The sequence below is a fragment of the Carcharhinus amblyrhynchos genome, chromosome 9 (assembly GCF_965287045.1).
Source record: "Carcharhinus amblyrhynchos chromosome 9, sCarAmb.v2.hapA, whole genome shotgun sequence".
Lineage (NCBI taxonomy): Eukaryota > Metazoa > Chordata > Chondrichthyes > Carcharhiniformes > Carcharhinidae > Carcharhinus > Carcharhinus amblyrhynchos.
This window is the reverse complement of record NC_137332.1, coordinates 3,082,354-3,098,296: the sequence shown is the minus strand read 5'-3', so window position 1 is coordinate 3,098,296 and position 15,943 is coordinate 3,082,354. Positions and strand designations below refer to the sequence as shown.

The window sequence follows — 15,943 nt, the reverse complement described above, 5'->3', positions numbered from 1 at the left end:
CCCAGACTTTCTCCAATAGAAGCAGAAACCGATTCCGATATTCCCGTCCCCTGGCTGGAAGAATGGGAAGAATTCCTTGTTCCTTTATTGGTTGGGAAGGTGGTTGCTGTGGTGTGCGTGTGGCTGTGTGACTCTGGTCTGCTGGGAATGGTCTGTTTGACGCAGAGGACACTGCAGAGTCTGATGGTTTTAACTGATCGTCAAGAAGTATCGATGAATCAAATGCATGTCTCTTGTTTACAGCTTGGGTCCACGGGGATCCCAGGAAAGTGGTCTATCCGACAGACAGCCGTGGCCAATTCTGTGGACAGAAGGGAACTGCCAATGAGTGAGTAAAGATTCCATCACTGGGTTGTTTGGGAATGATTGTTCGATGCTGTGGATGAGCAGAGAGATTTAACTCGAGTATTCAATGCTTGGCGGCAAGGTACAGAAAGAAGGTTGATAAAATGTTGGCCTATATCTCGGGGATGGGAATGATGTGACTGTTAACCAAAGCTCCAGTCAGACTGAGTCTGGTCTAAGGGAGCGTTGTGAGTTGTGTTCCTCTGGTTCACAGATGATGTGTTAGCCTTGGAGCCGTACAGTTTCACCACAACAATACCAGCACCAACAGATCTCAAACCTGGGGGTCGATTGTATAGATTAGGAATGTACTCCCTTGAGTTTCAGAGATTAATGTGGGAGCTAATTGTGAAATCTTTAATATCATTTGGCAGATTCATTAGAGAGAAACTATTTCCTCTAGAGGGGAATCTAGCAGAGAGATGGATAGAACCTTCAAATGGAAGCTAGGGCATTCGGGGGGCTGGGGGGGTTGGGAGAATATTAGGAAGCATTTCCTCACACAAGGGGGGTGGTGGAACCGGGAATTCTCTCCTGCAATGTTGTTGAAGCCGGAGATTAGTTAAAAATTTCAAAAACAGGTTGATAGATTTCCAGGGTTTTGAGTGATAGGGAGGAAAGCTGTTATTTACTTTTATCCTCAATGTCTGTACGAGGACAATATGCTGGTCACTCTACTGATACTGTCATGGGCGGAGGCATTGGCAGGCGGGTTGGTGAGGATGAGGCCAGCTGTGTTTTTCCCTCTTGTTGGTTCCCTCATCCCCTGATGCAGACCCAGTTCAGGACGATGTCCTTTAGGGGCCAGCGAGCTCCCTCTGTGATGGTGCTGTCGAACCACTCTTTGTGATGGGTATTGAAATCCCCATCCAGAGTACATTCTGCACCCTCCACCCTCAGTGCTTCCTCCAAGTATTGTTCAACATGGAGGAGTTCAGATTCACCAGCTCAGGGCGGGACAGAGTGTGGTAACCAGCAGGAGGTTTCCTTGCCCATGTTTGACCTGGTGCCGTGAGACTTCATGGGATCCAGAGTCGATATTGAGTATTCCCAGGGCAGCTCCCTCCCGACTGTATACCACTGTGCCGCCACCTCGGCTGGGTCTGTCCCGCTGATGGGACAGGATATATCCAGAGACGGTAATGATATCTGGGACATTATCTATAAGGTATGATTCTGTGAGAATGGCTATGTCAGGCTGTTAACCTGTCTAGTCCGTAAGCCAGCTCCCCCAATTGTGGCACAGCGTGGAAACGTAATAAGATAGAAACTAATAACTTCCAGCCTGCTCCACCATTCATTTTGATCATGGCTGATCATAAAATTCCATATCCTGATTCCCCCCTTTCCCCCCATGTCCCTCAATCCCTTTAGCCCCAAGACCTATATCTCATTTCTTCTTGAAATCACACATTTTGGCCTCAACTACTTTCTGTGGGAGTGAATTCCACACATTCACCACCCTCTGGGTGAAGACATTTCTCCTCACCTCAGTCCTAAAAAGTTTACCCCTTATCCTCAAACTATGATCCATATGCTGGACTTCCCCACCATCGGGAACATTCTTTCTGAATCTACGCTGTCTAACCCTGTTAGAATTTTAAAAGTTTCTCTGAGGTTCCCCCCTCTCACTCTTCCAAACGCCAGTTAGTATAATCCTAACCAGCTTAGTCTCTCCTCATATGAAAAACCTGCCATAATCCCAGGAATCAGCCTGGTAAACCTTCGCTGGACTCCCTCTATAGCAAGGACATCCTTCCTCAGATAAGGACACCAAACTCACACAATACTCCAGGTGTGGCCTCACCTGTACAATTGCAGCCAAACATCCCTATCTCTATACACAAATCCATTCGCTATGAAGGCCAACATACCATTTGCCTTCTTTACTGCCTGCTGTATCTGTGCGGTTACTTTCAGCGACTGATGCACGAGGATATCAAGGTCTCACTGAGTGTCTCTCAATTTACACTCATTCAAGTAAATAGTCTGCCTTCCTATTATTGCCACCAAAGTGGATAACCTCACATTTATCCGCATTATACTGTATCTGCCATTCGAATGCCCACACCCTCAGCCTGTCCAAGTCACACTGAAGCGTCTCTGCATCCCCCTCACAGCTCACCTTCCCACCCAATTTTGTATCATCTGCAAAATTGGAGACAATACATTCAGTTCCCTCTTCCAGATCATCAATATATAATGTGAACAGTTGGGGTCCTAGCACAGCTCCCTGCGGAACCCCACTAGTCACTCACTGCCAATCAGAAGAAGACCCATTTATGCCAACTCTTTGCTTCCTATCTGCTAACCAGCTTTCTATCTTTCTCAAGGCATTACCTGCAAACTCATGTGCTTTAACTTTACATAGCATTCTGTTATATGAAATCTTGTCAAAAACCTTCTAAAAGTCTAAATAAACCTCATCCACTGGTTCTCCTCGGTCAACCCTACGAGTTACATCCTCAAAGAATTCCAATAGATTTGTCAAACATGATTTCACTTTCGTAAATCCATGCTGACTTTGTCTGGTTATACCTCTGCCTGCCAGAGATAGTAGGAGAGATGGGTATTTTGTCCTTTAAAAAGCGTTTAGACAGTTACATGGGTAAGATGGATAGAGAGGGAATGGGCCAAACACAGGCAATTGAGACTAGCTTAATGGTAAAAACTGGGAGGCATGGATGAGTTGAGCCAGTTTCCATGCTGTAAACCTCTGTGATTCAATGATTCTAAATGCTGAATTATGGAATCCTTGATGATGGACTGGAGTAATTTCCCCAGTATGAATGTTCGGCTGACTGGTCTATAGTTCCCTGTTTTGTCTGTACCTCCCTTTTTGAATAGTGTTATGAATTGTAATGATTGATTTTGATAGAGTGTTGGATGAGGTGAGTCAGGCACCAGCCAATGCATTTCCCCCCTAAGGTGATGTGTGAAGGCAGAGTTTGATCGGAGAGTTAGATTGGTTGAGAATGGGAGAGTTGTTTTTACGCACACGTCACGGGACACCGTCCAGCCGGTTAATGATTCTTCCTGAAAGGGTTCTGCAGGATGTGGGCCAATCTTTAACATACAGTTCAAAATCCCAGTGTCTGAGTCGCGAGAGCCAATCACAGCGTCCCAAACGCTGGAAACTGCTCCTCTGCGATATGGAAGCACTGCAGCCAATTTCTACACAGCAAGATCCCACGAATAGAAATGATCCGTCCTTCTCTCTTTAAGCAGTGTTGTTTAAGGGTTAACTACTGGTGAGGAAATGAAAGACGTCACTCCTGAATTTTTCAGAAGTTGTGCCATGGGATTGGAAAAGGCAGACGGTGATTCACTTTGATAGTGTGGTACCCCCCTCAGGTCCTCACCTCTCCCTCAGTACTGCATTGATCCGATATATCCTGCTGTTTCTACTCTGACCAGCACGTAGTACTGGTAGTAATCCTGAGATCATTACTTTGAAGTCATACTTTCAACTTTAACTCCTTATATTCTGCTTTTGACCTCATTTCTGTTTTTATCTGTCATTGGTACCAACGTGTACTACAAGCACTGGCTGTTCTCCCTCCCCCTTCAGGATGTCCTGTACTCGCTCCGAGACATCCCTGACCCGAGCACCAGGGAGGTATCGTACCATCTTGGGGTCTTGTTTGCGGCCACAGAAATGCCTGTTTATTCCCCTTACAATTGAATCTCCTGTAACTATTGCTCTGGCACACTTTTTACCCCTCCTCTCTGCAGCAGAAACAACTGTGGAGCAACGAGTTTGGCTGCTGCTGCTATCCCCAAGAGGCCATTCCCCTTAATAGTATCCAAAGCGGTATATCTGTTTTGCAGGGGAATGGCCACAGGAGATTCCTGCACTTCCTGCCTAGCTCTCTTGCTCTGTCTGGTGGTCACCCATTCCCTTCCAGCCTGTGGAGTCTGAGCCTGCGGTGTGACCACTTCCCCATACGTGCCATCCACAATATTCTTCACCTTGTGGATTCTCCACAGTGTTCCTGGCTCTGAAAGCAGAGCTTCCAGGAGCTGCAGCTGCAAACACTTCCTGCACACATGCTGGCCGTGGGCACTGGCAATGTTCATAGCTTCCCACATGGAGCATGAGAAGCATACCATGGCTTTCCGCCATAGAATATATTACATAATATAGAATACACTACAGAATATAGAATAAAATACAGAATATAGAATAAAATACAGAATATAGAGTATAATACAGAATATAGAGTATAATACAGAATACAGAATATAATACAGGATATAGAGTATAGTACAGAATATAGAATATAATACAGGATATAGAGTATAATACAGAATGTAGAATATAACACAGGATATAGAGTATAATACAGAATACAGAATATAATACAGGATATAGAGTATAATACAGAATATAGAATATAATACAGGATATAGAGTATAATACAGAGTACAGAATATAATACAGGATATAGCGTATAATACATAATATAGAATATAATACAAGGTATAGAGTATAATACAGAATACAGAATATAATACAGGATATAGAGTATAATACAGAATATAGAATATAATACAGGATATAGAGTATAATACAGAATACAGAATATAATACAGGATATAGAGTATAATACAGGATATAGAGTATAATACAGAATATAGAGTATAATACAGAATATAGAGTATAATACAGGATATAGAGTATAATACAGAATATAGAGTATAATACAGAATATAGAGTATAGCACAGAATATAGAATATAATACAGAATATAGAATATAATACAAGGTATAGAGTATAATACAGAATACAGAATATAATACAGGATATAGAGTATAATACAGAATATAGAATATAATACAGGATATAGAGTATAATACAGGATACAGAGTATAATACAGAATACAGAATATAATACAGGATATAGAGTATAGCACAGAATATAGAGTATAATACAGAATATACAATATAATACAAGGTATAGAGTATAATACAGAATACAGAACATAATACAGGATATAGAGTATAGCACAGAATATAGAATATAATACAGAATATAGAATATAATACAAGGTATAGAGTATAATACAGAATACAGAACATAATACAGGATATAGAGTATAATACAGAATATAATACAGGATATAGAGTATAATACAGAATATAGAATATAATACAGGATATAGAGTATAATACAGAATATAGAGTATGATACAGAATACAGAATATAATACAGGATATAGAGTATAGTACAGAATATAGAACATAATACTGAATATAGAATACACTACAGAATATAGAATATAATACAGGATATAGAGTATAATACAGAATATAGAGTATAATACAGAATATAGAGTATAATACAGAATACAGAATATAATACAGGATATAGAGTATAGTACAGAATATAGAATATAATACAGGATATAGAGTATAATACAGAATATAGAGTATGATACAGAATACAGAATATAATACAGGATATAGAGTATAGTACAGAATATAGAATATAATACAGGATATAGAGTATAATACAGAATATAGAGTATGATACAGAATACAGAATATAATACAGGATATAGAGTATAGTACAGAATATAGAACATAATACAGGATATAGAATACACTACAGAATATAGAATATAATACAGGATATAGAGTATAGTACAGAATATAAAATATAATACAGAATATAGAATATAATACAGAATATATGACAGAATTTAGCCCTGACAAACTATAAGCCACAGAAATAAAACACATACAGACTGTTGTAAATACTTACCTGACTGCACTCACCCAGTAAGAAGTCTCACAATACCAGGTTAAAGGTTTATTTGATAGAAATGCCACAAGCTTTCGGAAAGGGTGGAAGGTTCAAACGTTCCACACACCTGACGAAAGAACAGCGTTTCTGAAAGCTTGTGAGTTTACTATCAAATAAACCTGTTGGACTTTAACCTGGTGTTGTGAGACTTCTTACTGTGTTTACCCCAGTCCAACGCCGGCATCTCCACATCAGTACTCACCCAATCAGCTACTTCCACTTACCTTGCCTCCACTTACCCCCACTTTGAGTCGAGGAGTTCCCGACATCAAGCGAACACTCAGGTTTCTCACTGCGTTCGTGCTGATTTCATTCTCCCCGCACACTCTCAGTTTGGCCATACCATGAAGAGATCATCATACAATGTGAAAATGCTGTTGGTGTGTGTGTGTGTGTGTAGGAATCACATCAGTAGCTGCAACCATGTACACATCTGTTACTGTGTGAAAACTGGTAACCACGTCACATTCTCCAGGTACGATGTAGAATGCAGCATTTGTTCCTGTGCCTTTGGATGAGTTTGATCTTTCAAATATCCTGGGAACCTCAGGTGGTTTGTCAGTGTTATAAGGGAAGATTTTTATATTGCCTGGTTTACAGAGAATGTGGTGATCCTGAAGTTTGCTGGCGTTTTGTCTCCTGTGACACTGAGAGATCTTCCTCGTCTAGGACACCATCTATGTCTGAGCAGCCAATAAGAACATAAGAAATAGGAGCAGGAGTCGGCCATCTAGCCCCTCGAGCCTGCCCCGCCATTCAATAAGATCATGTCTGATCTGTTGTGGCTCAGTTCCACATTCCCACCCTCTCCCCATAACCCTTAATCCCCTTGTCTATCAGAAACCTATCTACCCGTGACTTAAATATATTCAATGAGGCAGCCTCCACCACTTCAACGGGCAGAGAATTCCAGAGATTCACCACCCTTTGAGTGAAGAAGTTCCTCCTCAACTCTGTTCTAAACCACTCTCCCACCCTCCTATTTTGAGGCTGTGCCCTCTAGTTCTGGTTTCCTTTCATCATCACACGTGACTGGTTGCTTTGGGCTGGATTCTCCAACCTCGCCCGTGGCTGGGATTCCCCAGTCCCGCTGCAGTGAACGGAGTTGTGGCTGAGCGCCAAGTTCTCCATTCACACCGGCAGCGGGAACGGGGAGTGAACAGCCGGAGAATTCCAGCTTTGTGTCTGAAAGAATGGACACTAATACATTCAGGATCATCGACCTCGATACTGGCTACATTGTCTCACTCCACAACAAATATACATTCCTCTAAAGACACACAAACCCAACAAGAAAGATAAGTCGACCACATCAAACAGGAAGAGTTAGAAATTGCAATAAATCAGAGGAAGTGGCTTTGTAAGATTGCTAAAACAAAATGTGATAAGGATTGGGAACAATTTTGAAACTAGCACCTGATAAAGACAAGGAAAGTGAGTAATAATGTAACAGAGAGAAACATAAAGCCTGACTGCTAAAACTTCTTTAGATATGTGAAAAAAATGAATGATCGAGGACAAATGTGAGTCCGTTCCAGTTGGGGGCGGGAGAATTTACAGAGGGGAATAAGGAATTGGTGCAGAAGCTAAACGATTACTTTGTGTCTGTCTTCACGAAGGAATAAACAAATCTCCCAGGAATTCCAGAAAACCAAGAGAAAATAAGGAACTGAAAGAAATTTGTCTTAATAAAGAGGTCACCCCTCAAAAAATTAATCAGATTGAAGCTTGGTGAGTCCCCTGGAGCAGATGGTCAGACTGCAATCCAACTAAAATCCCCTCCTGGGTGGATGAGTGAAGATTCCCTCCAACTAATTGATGAAGACACTGAGGCATTGTCTTCATTCCCTGTCACTGACTCCATTCCCAACCCACCAGCTTTAACCCCTGCCTGCCCACTGTCTCAGCTGGAGCCAGGCTGTTTGATGTCCACTGACATCTACTCCATTACCAGGAGCTCCTGTTTCCACCTCATCTCCACAGCCCCCCCACCCCCCACCTCCGCCCCTGCTCACACCCCCCAACTCATCCTCTGCTGAAACCTGGTTTTCGTCACCTTCCCATTGGCCGTGCCTTCAGCTTCCGGGTTCCTCAGCTCCGGAATTCATTCCCTAAATCACTTCTCTCTCTCTGTCTCTCTCTCTGTCTCTCTCTCTCTGCCATAATATCTCTTCAATTCAATGTGGGGAGGCGGTGGCCTAGTGGTATTATCACTGGACTGTTAAACCAGAAACTCAGTGAATGTTCCGGGGACCTGGGTTCGAATCCCACCACGGCAGATGGTGGAATTTGAATTCAATGAAAAATATCTAGGACTAAGAATCTACCGATGACCCTGAAACAATTGTCTATTGTCAGAAAAACTTATCTGGTTTACTATGTCCTTTAGGGAAGGAGATCTGCTGTCCTTACCAGTTGAGGGACTGAGGTAATGGACTTCGTGAGTCAGAATTCATTGAGAAGCAGTTTGCTGTTGGGAAGACATTAGGGTCAGGACATACCGTTCATGACGAACAAATGAAGTTAAAGAGAGCATCAAACTGAGCGTCCAGTTCCTCAGATCGATTTGGTTCTGCATCCACTGCACTTTGGAGCAGTGAGTTCCATAGATTCACAACCCTCTGTGAGAAGTAGCTTCTCCTTATCTCTGTCTTGAACTCCCCCCGCCCCCTTACTCTACAACTGTCACCTCTTGTCCTTGGTTAACATTTACTTCATCAATCCCGTTGAGTATTTTATATACCTCATGTATACACCCCTCATTCTTCTGCACTCCAGGAGTGTAAGCCCAATCTACTCCACCACTTCTCATACAACAACCCCTTCAAACCTAGAATCAATTTAGTAATCCTCTTCTAAACCACCTCCAGTGCCACCACATCCTTCCTCAACAAAGATGACCAAAACAGAACACAGTACTCCAAGTGCGCTCTCACCAATGTCTTGTAGAATTGTAACGACACTCCTCTATTTTTACACCCCAGACCCTTTGTAATAAATGTCAAGATTCCATTTGCCTTCCTTATAACATTCAAAAATAAGAGTAACTAGAGTGAGTGTTGGTTCTTGAGAGAGTGAGTCGAGTCAGGGATACCCACTTGCTGTGAATGAATGAAAAAACACAGCAGTTCAGAGAAGGTTCACTTGTCCAATTCCTGGGATGGGGGGTGTTTGGGGGGACGGTGGGGTTTTGGGGGGGGGTGGTGGTGGAGTTATCTTATGAGGAGAGGTTGGACAGGTCGGGCCTGTATCCATTGGTGTTGAGACGAATGGGAGGGTATCTCATTGAAACATCGGATCTTGAGGGGACTTGACTGGGTGGACGCTGAAAGAATGTTTCCTGTTGTGGGAGAAGACTGGACTCGGAGAGACAGTTCAAGAATAAATGATGGACAGGACAATGGCCACAGTCCGATCATCCATGATCATATCGAAGGGCAGAGCAGGCCCGAGGGGCTGGATGGCCTTCTCAGGTATTCATATGTTTGAATGAAAAAAGGTGACCCTCAGAAGCTGGGGTCATATTCCTGCAAGAATTTAAAGTATGGGTTTAATTGTAATGGTTGACTCCCTCCTGCCATCGCTCTGACTGCACCAGGAATGTGTGTTTCTGTTTGAATCACACTTTTCTGTGTGCTGTGAGTCTCAGCAGTCGGGCTGTGTGACAACGAACTGTGCCGTGAACTGAGTAACGCTTTGTACACAGTGAAAAAATTTCATTCAAAATTCAAATAATGTACAAGGGGTTTACAGATTCTGCTTCTGATTAAGAAACAACCTCCACCGTACAGCACCCAAAGTGGCCCTGATCCAATCTAATTTACAACCTAATTTAATTTGGCACAAACTCTTTGCTTAACATATTGCGGAAGGATGATGCTTTCATTGAAGTAATATTTTATATGTACACACAAGTGCAAAGGTTTTTTCTCCCTGCAGTCGAATATCGGTTATAAATTTCAATTACATCAATCCCTCAGTTCTAACTGAGAATACAGCACATCCTGCAAGAGGCTTCACACAACGTTCAAATTCACAAACTAATCTTATCTGAATAATAACATTGTATTTAAACACCACCTTCAATATAGTAAACCATCTCAAGGCAATCCACTGGAGTGATGCTGTTGGGCAGCAGGGTGGCACAGTGGTTAGCACTGCTGCCTCACAGCTCCAGGGACCCGGGTTCGATTCCCGGCTCGGGTCACTGTCTGTGTGGTCTGCACGTTCTCCCCGTGTCTGCGTGGGTTTCCTCCGGGTGCTCCGGTTTCCTCCCAGGATTGGCCATGCTAAATGTGCAGGGTTAAGGGAATGGGCTGGCCTGGGTGGAATGCACTTTTGGAGAGTTGGCACAGACTCGATGGGCTGAATGGCCTTTTGCACTGTGGGAATTCAATGATTATTGAACAGAATTTTATTTTGCGTTACATTTGGAAGTAAAGGAATGTTATCATTTGAATTTATATCGTGTCTTTAACTGGGTGAGCATCATTCTTCATAGAATCCAGTGCAGAATGGGGCCATTCGGCCCATCGAGTCTGCACTGATTACAATCCCACCCAGGCCCTATCCCCATAACCCCATGCACTTACCCTAGCTCGTCCCCTAAAACTAAGGGAGAATTTAGCATGGCCAATCCTAAACCGTACACCTTTAGACAGTGGGAGGAAACTGGAGCACCCGGAGGAAACCCACACAGACATGGGGAGAACGTGCAGACCCCACACAGACCCGGGGCCAGAATTGAACCCGGGTCCCTGGCTCCGTGAGGCAGCAGTGCTAACCCACTGTGTCACCCATCAATCGACTGTTCTCCAGAGATTTGGATGTCCAACAAACTTTCTCACAATCCTCTAGCTGTTTCCTGAAGGTCTGACTGGAGCTGTCTAGAGTGGGAGATCTGAAATAGAAGCTTTTAAAACCCACAGCAGGGTCACTGGAGGCTGTGTGACCACCCCCGCACCATTCACAATTCATCTGATCAACTGCCCTCTGCTGTCAGTATTTAATACTGCGCCCCATTTCCAAAAATATGGCACTGTGTCAGCTTCTTATGGAGAGGGTGCAGAGGTGGAGGGGGTGGGGGTGGAGGGGTGAGGGTAGAGGGTGGGAGGCGTGAGGGTGGAGGGGTGAGGGTAGAGAGTGGGAGGCATGAGGGTGGAGGGTGGTGGGATGAGGGTGGAGGGAGTGGGGGTGGAGGGGTGAGGGTAGAGAGTGGGAGGCGTGAGGGTGGAGGGATGAGGGAGTGATGGTGGAGGGAGTGATGATGGAGGGGGTGATGGTGGAGGGGGTGAGGCTGGAGGGGTGGAGGGGGTGATGGTGGAGTGGATGGGGGGTGGAGTGTGGAGGAGTGGAGTGTGAAGGGGTGAGGGTGGAGTGGGTGAGGTGGAGTGGGTGAAGTGTGGAAGGGTGGAGGGGCTGGATTGGAGAGGGGTGGAGGGTAGAGGGGGTGGGGGTGGAGGGGGTGAGAGTGTAAGGGGTGAGGGTGAGGAACCTCCGTTATGTGGACAGATCGGAGAGGCTGGGACTGTCCTCCTTGGCGAAGAGAAGGCCGTGAGGAGATTTGATAATAATTAATCAATAATAAATCAAAAGGGTCGAGAATGAGAGGACAGAGATTGAGGCTGGGATATTCCGGCCGTTCACTCTGCTCGGATTCTCCGATACTGCCGGCAGCTGTCCCCCGCCCATGGAATTTCCGTCGCCGTGGGGAATTCCCATTGACAGCGACGGGACTGGAGAATTCCACCCCTACCAAACATCACGCCACCTTCAGCTGGCAGGAACCATGCAGCTGAGAGGCTGGAAAATGTCCCCCTGAATGTAATCTCGCAAAAACCCAGTCTGCAGGTGCAGCAGGTGGTCAGGAAGGTGAATGGGATGCTGGCCTTCATAGCGAGGGGGATTGAATATAAAAGTAGGGAGGTCTTGCTGAGGCTGTATAGGGCATTGATGAGGCCGCAGCTGGAGTACTGTGTGCAGTTTTGGTCGCCGCACTTACGCAAGGATATTTTGGCCTTGGAGGGAGTGCAGAGGAGGTTTACTAGGCTGATACCGGAGTTGAGGGGGTTGAGCTATGAAGAGAGATTGAATAGACTGGGTCTGTACTCGTTGGAGTTTAGAAGGATGAGGGAATTAAGGGTTATGGGGAGAGGGCGGGAATGTGGAACTGAGCCACTTCAGATCAGCCATGATCTTATTGAATGGTGGGGCAGGCTCGAAGGGCTAGATAAGAACATAAGAACATAAGAAATAGGAGCAGGAGTAGGCCATCTAGCCCTTCGAGCCTGCCCCGCCATTCAATAAGATCATGGCTGATCTGTCGTGGCTCAGTTCCACTTTCCCGCCCTCTCCCCATAACCCTTAATCCCTTCTCTTATCAAAAACCCATCAACCCGCTTCTTAAAAATATTTAGCGAGGCAGCCTCCACCACTTCAACGGGCAGAGAATTCCAGAGATTCACCACCCTTTGAGTGAAGAAGTTCCTCCTCAACTCCGTTCTAAACCGCCTCCCCTTTATCTTGAGGCTGTGCCCCCTAGTCCTACTGTCTTTTTTGAGCGGGAAGAGTCTCTCCACCTCTATCCTATCCATCCCATTCATCATCTTATACGTCTCAATGAGATCTCCCCTCATTCTTCTAAACTCTAACGAGTACAAGCCTAGTTTATTCAGCCTCTCCTCATAGCTCAATCCCCTCAACTCCGGTATCAGCCTAGTAAACCTCCTCTGCACTCCCTCCAAGGCCAAAATATCCTTGCGCAGGTGCGGCGCCCAAAACTGCACACAGTACTCCAGCTGCGGCCTCACCAATGCCCTATACAGCTGCAGCAAGACCTCCCTACCTACTCCTGCTCCTATTTCTTATGTAATCGGTGAAAAAAGCCACTCAGACAGGAAGAGAACAGATTCAGGCAGCGAGCGGTTCCAAACTGAAACTCGCTGCCTGGGAGTGCGTTGGCAGCAGATTTGATCAACGCTTTCAATATGGAATTATATGATAATCTGAACGGTTAGAGGATACAGGGGTGGAGAGAGAAGGTGGACAGAGGGAACTGCGCATTCAGAGAGTCAGCAGAGACACGGTGGGACGAATGGCCTCCTGTGCTGGAACAACTCTGGAATTTTAGACAATGATAGGATGATTTTGCAGCTCCAGTTTGAGCTTTTCTATTGTGTTGTTAACGCGGGGAACAGATTCCTTTCTTTCCTTTATAATCGGGTTAAACGGGGTTGCTAACATAGATCTCATTCCCTTTCAGGAACAAGACCATTTTATTCTATTTCAATATCCTCAAGTGTGCAAGTCCTGCCGTCCTCATCAACCTGCAGTGCCCAACTAAACAGGTAAGAACACCTGCAGCCTCTGACAGTGCAGCACTCCCTCAGTACTGACCCTCTGACAGTGCGGCACTCCCTCAGTACTGCCCCTCTGACAGTGCGGCACTCCCTCAGTACTGACCCTCTGACAGTGCGGCACTCCCTCAGTACTGACCCTCTGACAGTGCGGCACTCCCTCAGTACTGACCCTCTGACAGTGCGGCACTCCCTCAGTACTGACCCTCTGACAGTGCGGCACTCCCTCAGTACTGACCCTCTGACAGTGCGGCACTCCCTCAGTACTGACCCTCTGACAGTGCGGCACTCCCTCAGTACTGACCCTCTGACAGTGCGGCACTCCCTCAGTACTGACCCTCTGACAGTGCGGCACTCCCTCAGTACTGACCCTCTGACAGTGCGGCACTCCCTCAGTACTGACCCTCTGACAGTGCGGCACTCCCTCAGCACTGACTCTCTGACAGTGTGGCACTCCCTCGGCACCGACCCTCTGACAGTGCGGCACTCCCTCAGTACTGACCCTCTGACAGTGCGGCATTCCCTCAGCACTGACTCTCTGACAGTGCGGCACCCACTCAGCACTGACCCTCTGACAGTGCGGCACTCCCTCAGCACTGACCCTCTGACAGTGCGGCACTCCCTCAGTACTGACCCTCTGACAGTGCGGCACTCCCTCAGTACTGACCCTCTGACAGTGCGGCACTCCCTCAGCACTGACTCTCTGACAGTGCGGCACTCCCTCAGCACTGACCCTCTGACAGTGCGGCACTCCCTCAGTACTGACCCTCTGACAGTGCGGCACTCCCTCAGCACTGACCCTCTGACAGTGCGGCACTCCCTCAGCACTGACCCTCTGACAGTGCGGCACTCCCTCAGCACTGACCCTCTGACAGTGCGGCACTCCCTCAGTACTGACCCTCTGACAGTGCGGCACTCCCTCAGCACTGACCCTCTGACAGTGCGGCACTCCCTCAGCACTGACCCTCTGACAGTGTGGCACTCCCTCAGCACTGACCCTCTGACAGTGCGGCACTCCCTCAGCACTGACCCTCTGACAGTGCGGCACTCCCTCAGCACTGACCCTCTGACAGTGCGGCACTCCCTCAGCACTGACCCTCTGACAGTGCGGCACTCCCTCAGCACTGACCCTCTGACAGTGCGGCACTCCCTCAGTACTGACCCTCTGACAGTGCGGGGCTCCTGCGGAGAGGAGTGACATTTACCTGTTGTGCGATAGCCTCACTTCTTGTGTCCAGCTTCCTCAGAAGTGGAGATGTTGAGAGGTTGAACTTTGCGCTTTCAGTTCGCTGGGTTCAAAGTTCCTTCCTGCAGCCTTCAATCGAATATCTTTTTGTGCAGAAGTAGTGGTGAATTTACGTGTCTAACTGAATGGTTCATTTCTCCTTCTCTCTCTTTGTCAGGTTTGCGTTGAGAAATGTCCAAATCGCTTTGCCCGTTACATGGACATGAAGTCACTGTTTGGATGGAACAAAACCTACTGGGCCTATTACCGCCAGTTTTGCCAGCCTGGTTTCAATGCCCCTCGAAAGGTGAGTGCCGTGGGTGAATTCACACGGGGGAGAGTCGCTCTGATGGTTCCAGCACGGAAACATTGGCCCAGCTGCTCCGTGTGGGTGTTTCTGCTCCACACCAGCCTCCACCCACCCCCATTTCCTCTCAACTATCAACATCTCCCATTCCTCTCGCCCTCATGGATTTATCCAGCTTCCCTTCAATGTATCCATACTATTCACCTCACCCACATTCTCCCCACTCCCGGTGGGAGCGAGTCCCACATTCTCCCCACTCCCCGTGGGAGCGAGTCCCACATTCTCCCCACTCCCCGTGGGAGCGAGTCCCACATTCTCCCCACTCCCTGTGGGAGCGAGTCCCACATTCTCCCCACTCCCCGTGGGAGCGAGTCCCACATTCTCCCCCACTCCCCGTGGGAGTGAGTCCCACATTCTCCCCACTCCCTGTGGGAGCGAGTCCCACATTCTCCCCACTCCCCGTGGGAGCGAGTCCCACATTCTCCCCACTCCCCATGGGAACGAGTCCCACATTCTCCCCACTCCCCGTGGGAGCGAGTCCCACATTCTCCCCACTCCCCATGGGAACGAGTCCCACATTCTCCCCACTCCCCGTGGGAGCGAGTCCCACATTCTCCCCCACTCCGTGTGGGAGCGAGTCCCACATTCTCCCCACTCCCTGTGGGAGCGAGTCCCACATTCTCCCCACTCCCCGTGGGAGTGAGTCCCACATTCTCCCCACTCCCCGTGGGAGCGAGTCCCACATTCTCCCCACTCCCTGTGGGAGCAAGTCCCACATTCTCCCCACTCCCCGTGGGAGTGAGTCCCACATTCTCCCCACTCCCCGTGGGAGCGAGTCCCACATTCTCCCCACTCCCTGTGGGAGCAAGTCCCACATTCTCCCCACTCCCCGTGGGAGCGA

The 15,943-nt window shown here is 47.0% G+C and overlaps 1 protein-coding gene across 5 annotated transcripts in view; it reads left to right on the top strand.

Moving 5' to 3' along the window:
• Window positions 1-15,943, top strand: part of slc44a5b (solute carrier family 44 member 5b) — a 273,622-nt gene that overhangs the window by 178,063 nt on the left and 79,616 nt on the right. For all 5 annotated transcript variants that reach the window (XM_080195082.1, XM_080195084.1, XM_080195080.1 and 2 more), the window contains exons 4-6: window positions 244-328; window positions 13,417-13,501; window positions 14,914-15,042. In XM_080195082.1, the coding sequence (XP_080051208.1) occupies window positions 244-328; window positions 13,417-13,501; window positions 14,914-15,042 (299 nt within the window). The remainder of the gene's footprint in view (window positions 1-243; window positions 329-13,416; window positions 13,502-14,913; window positions 15,043-15,943) is intronic.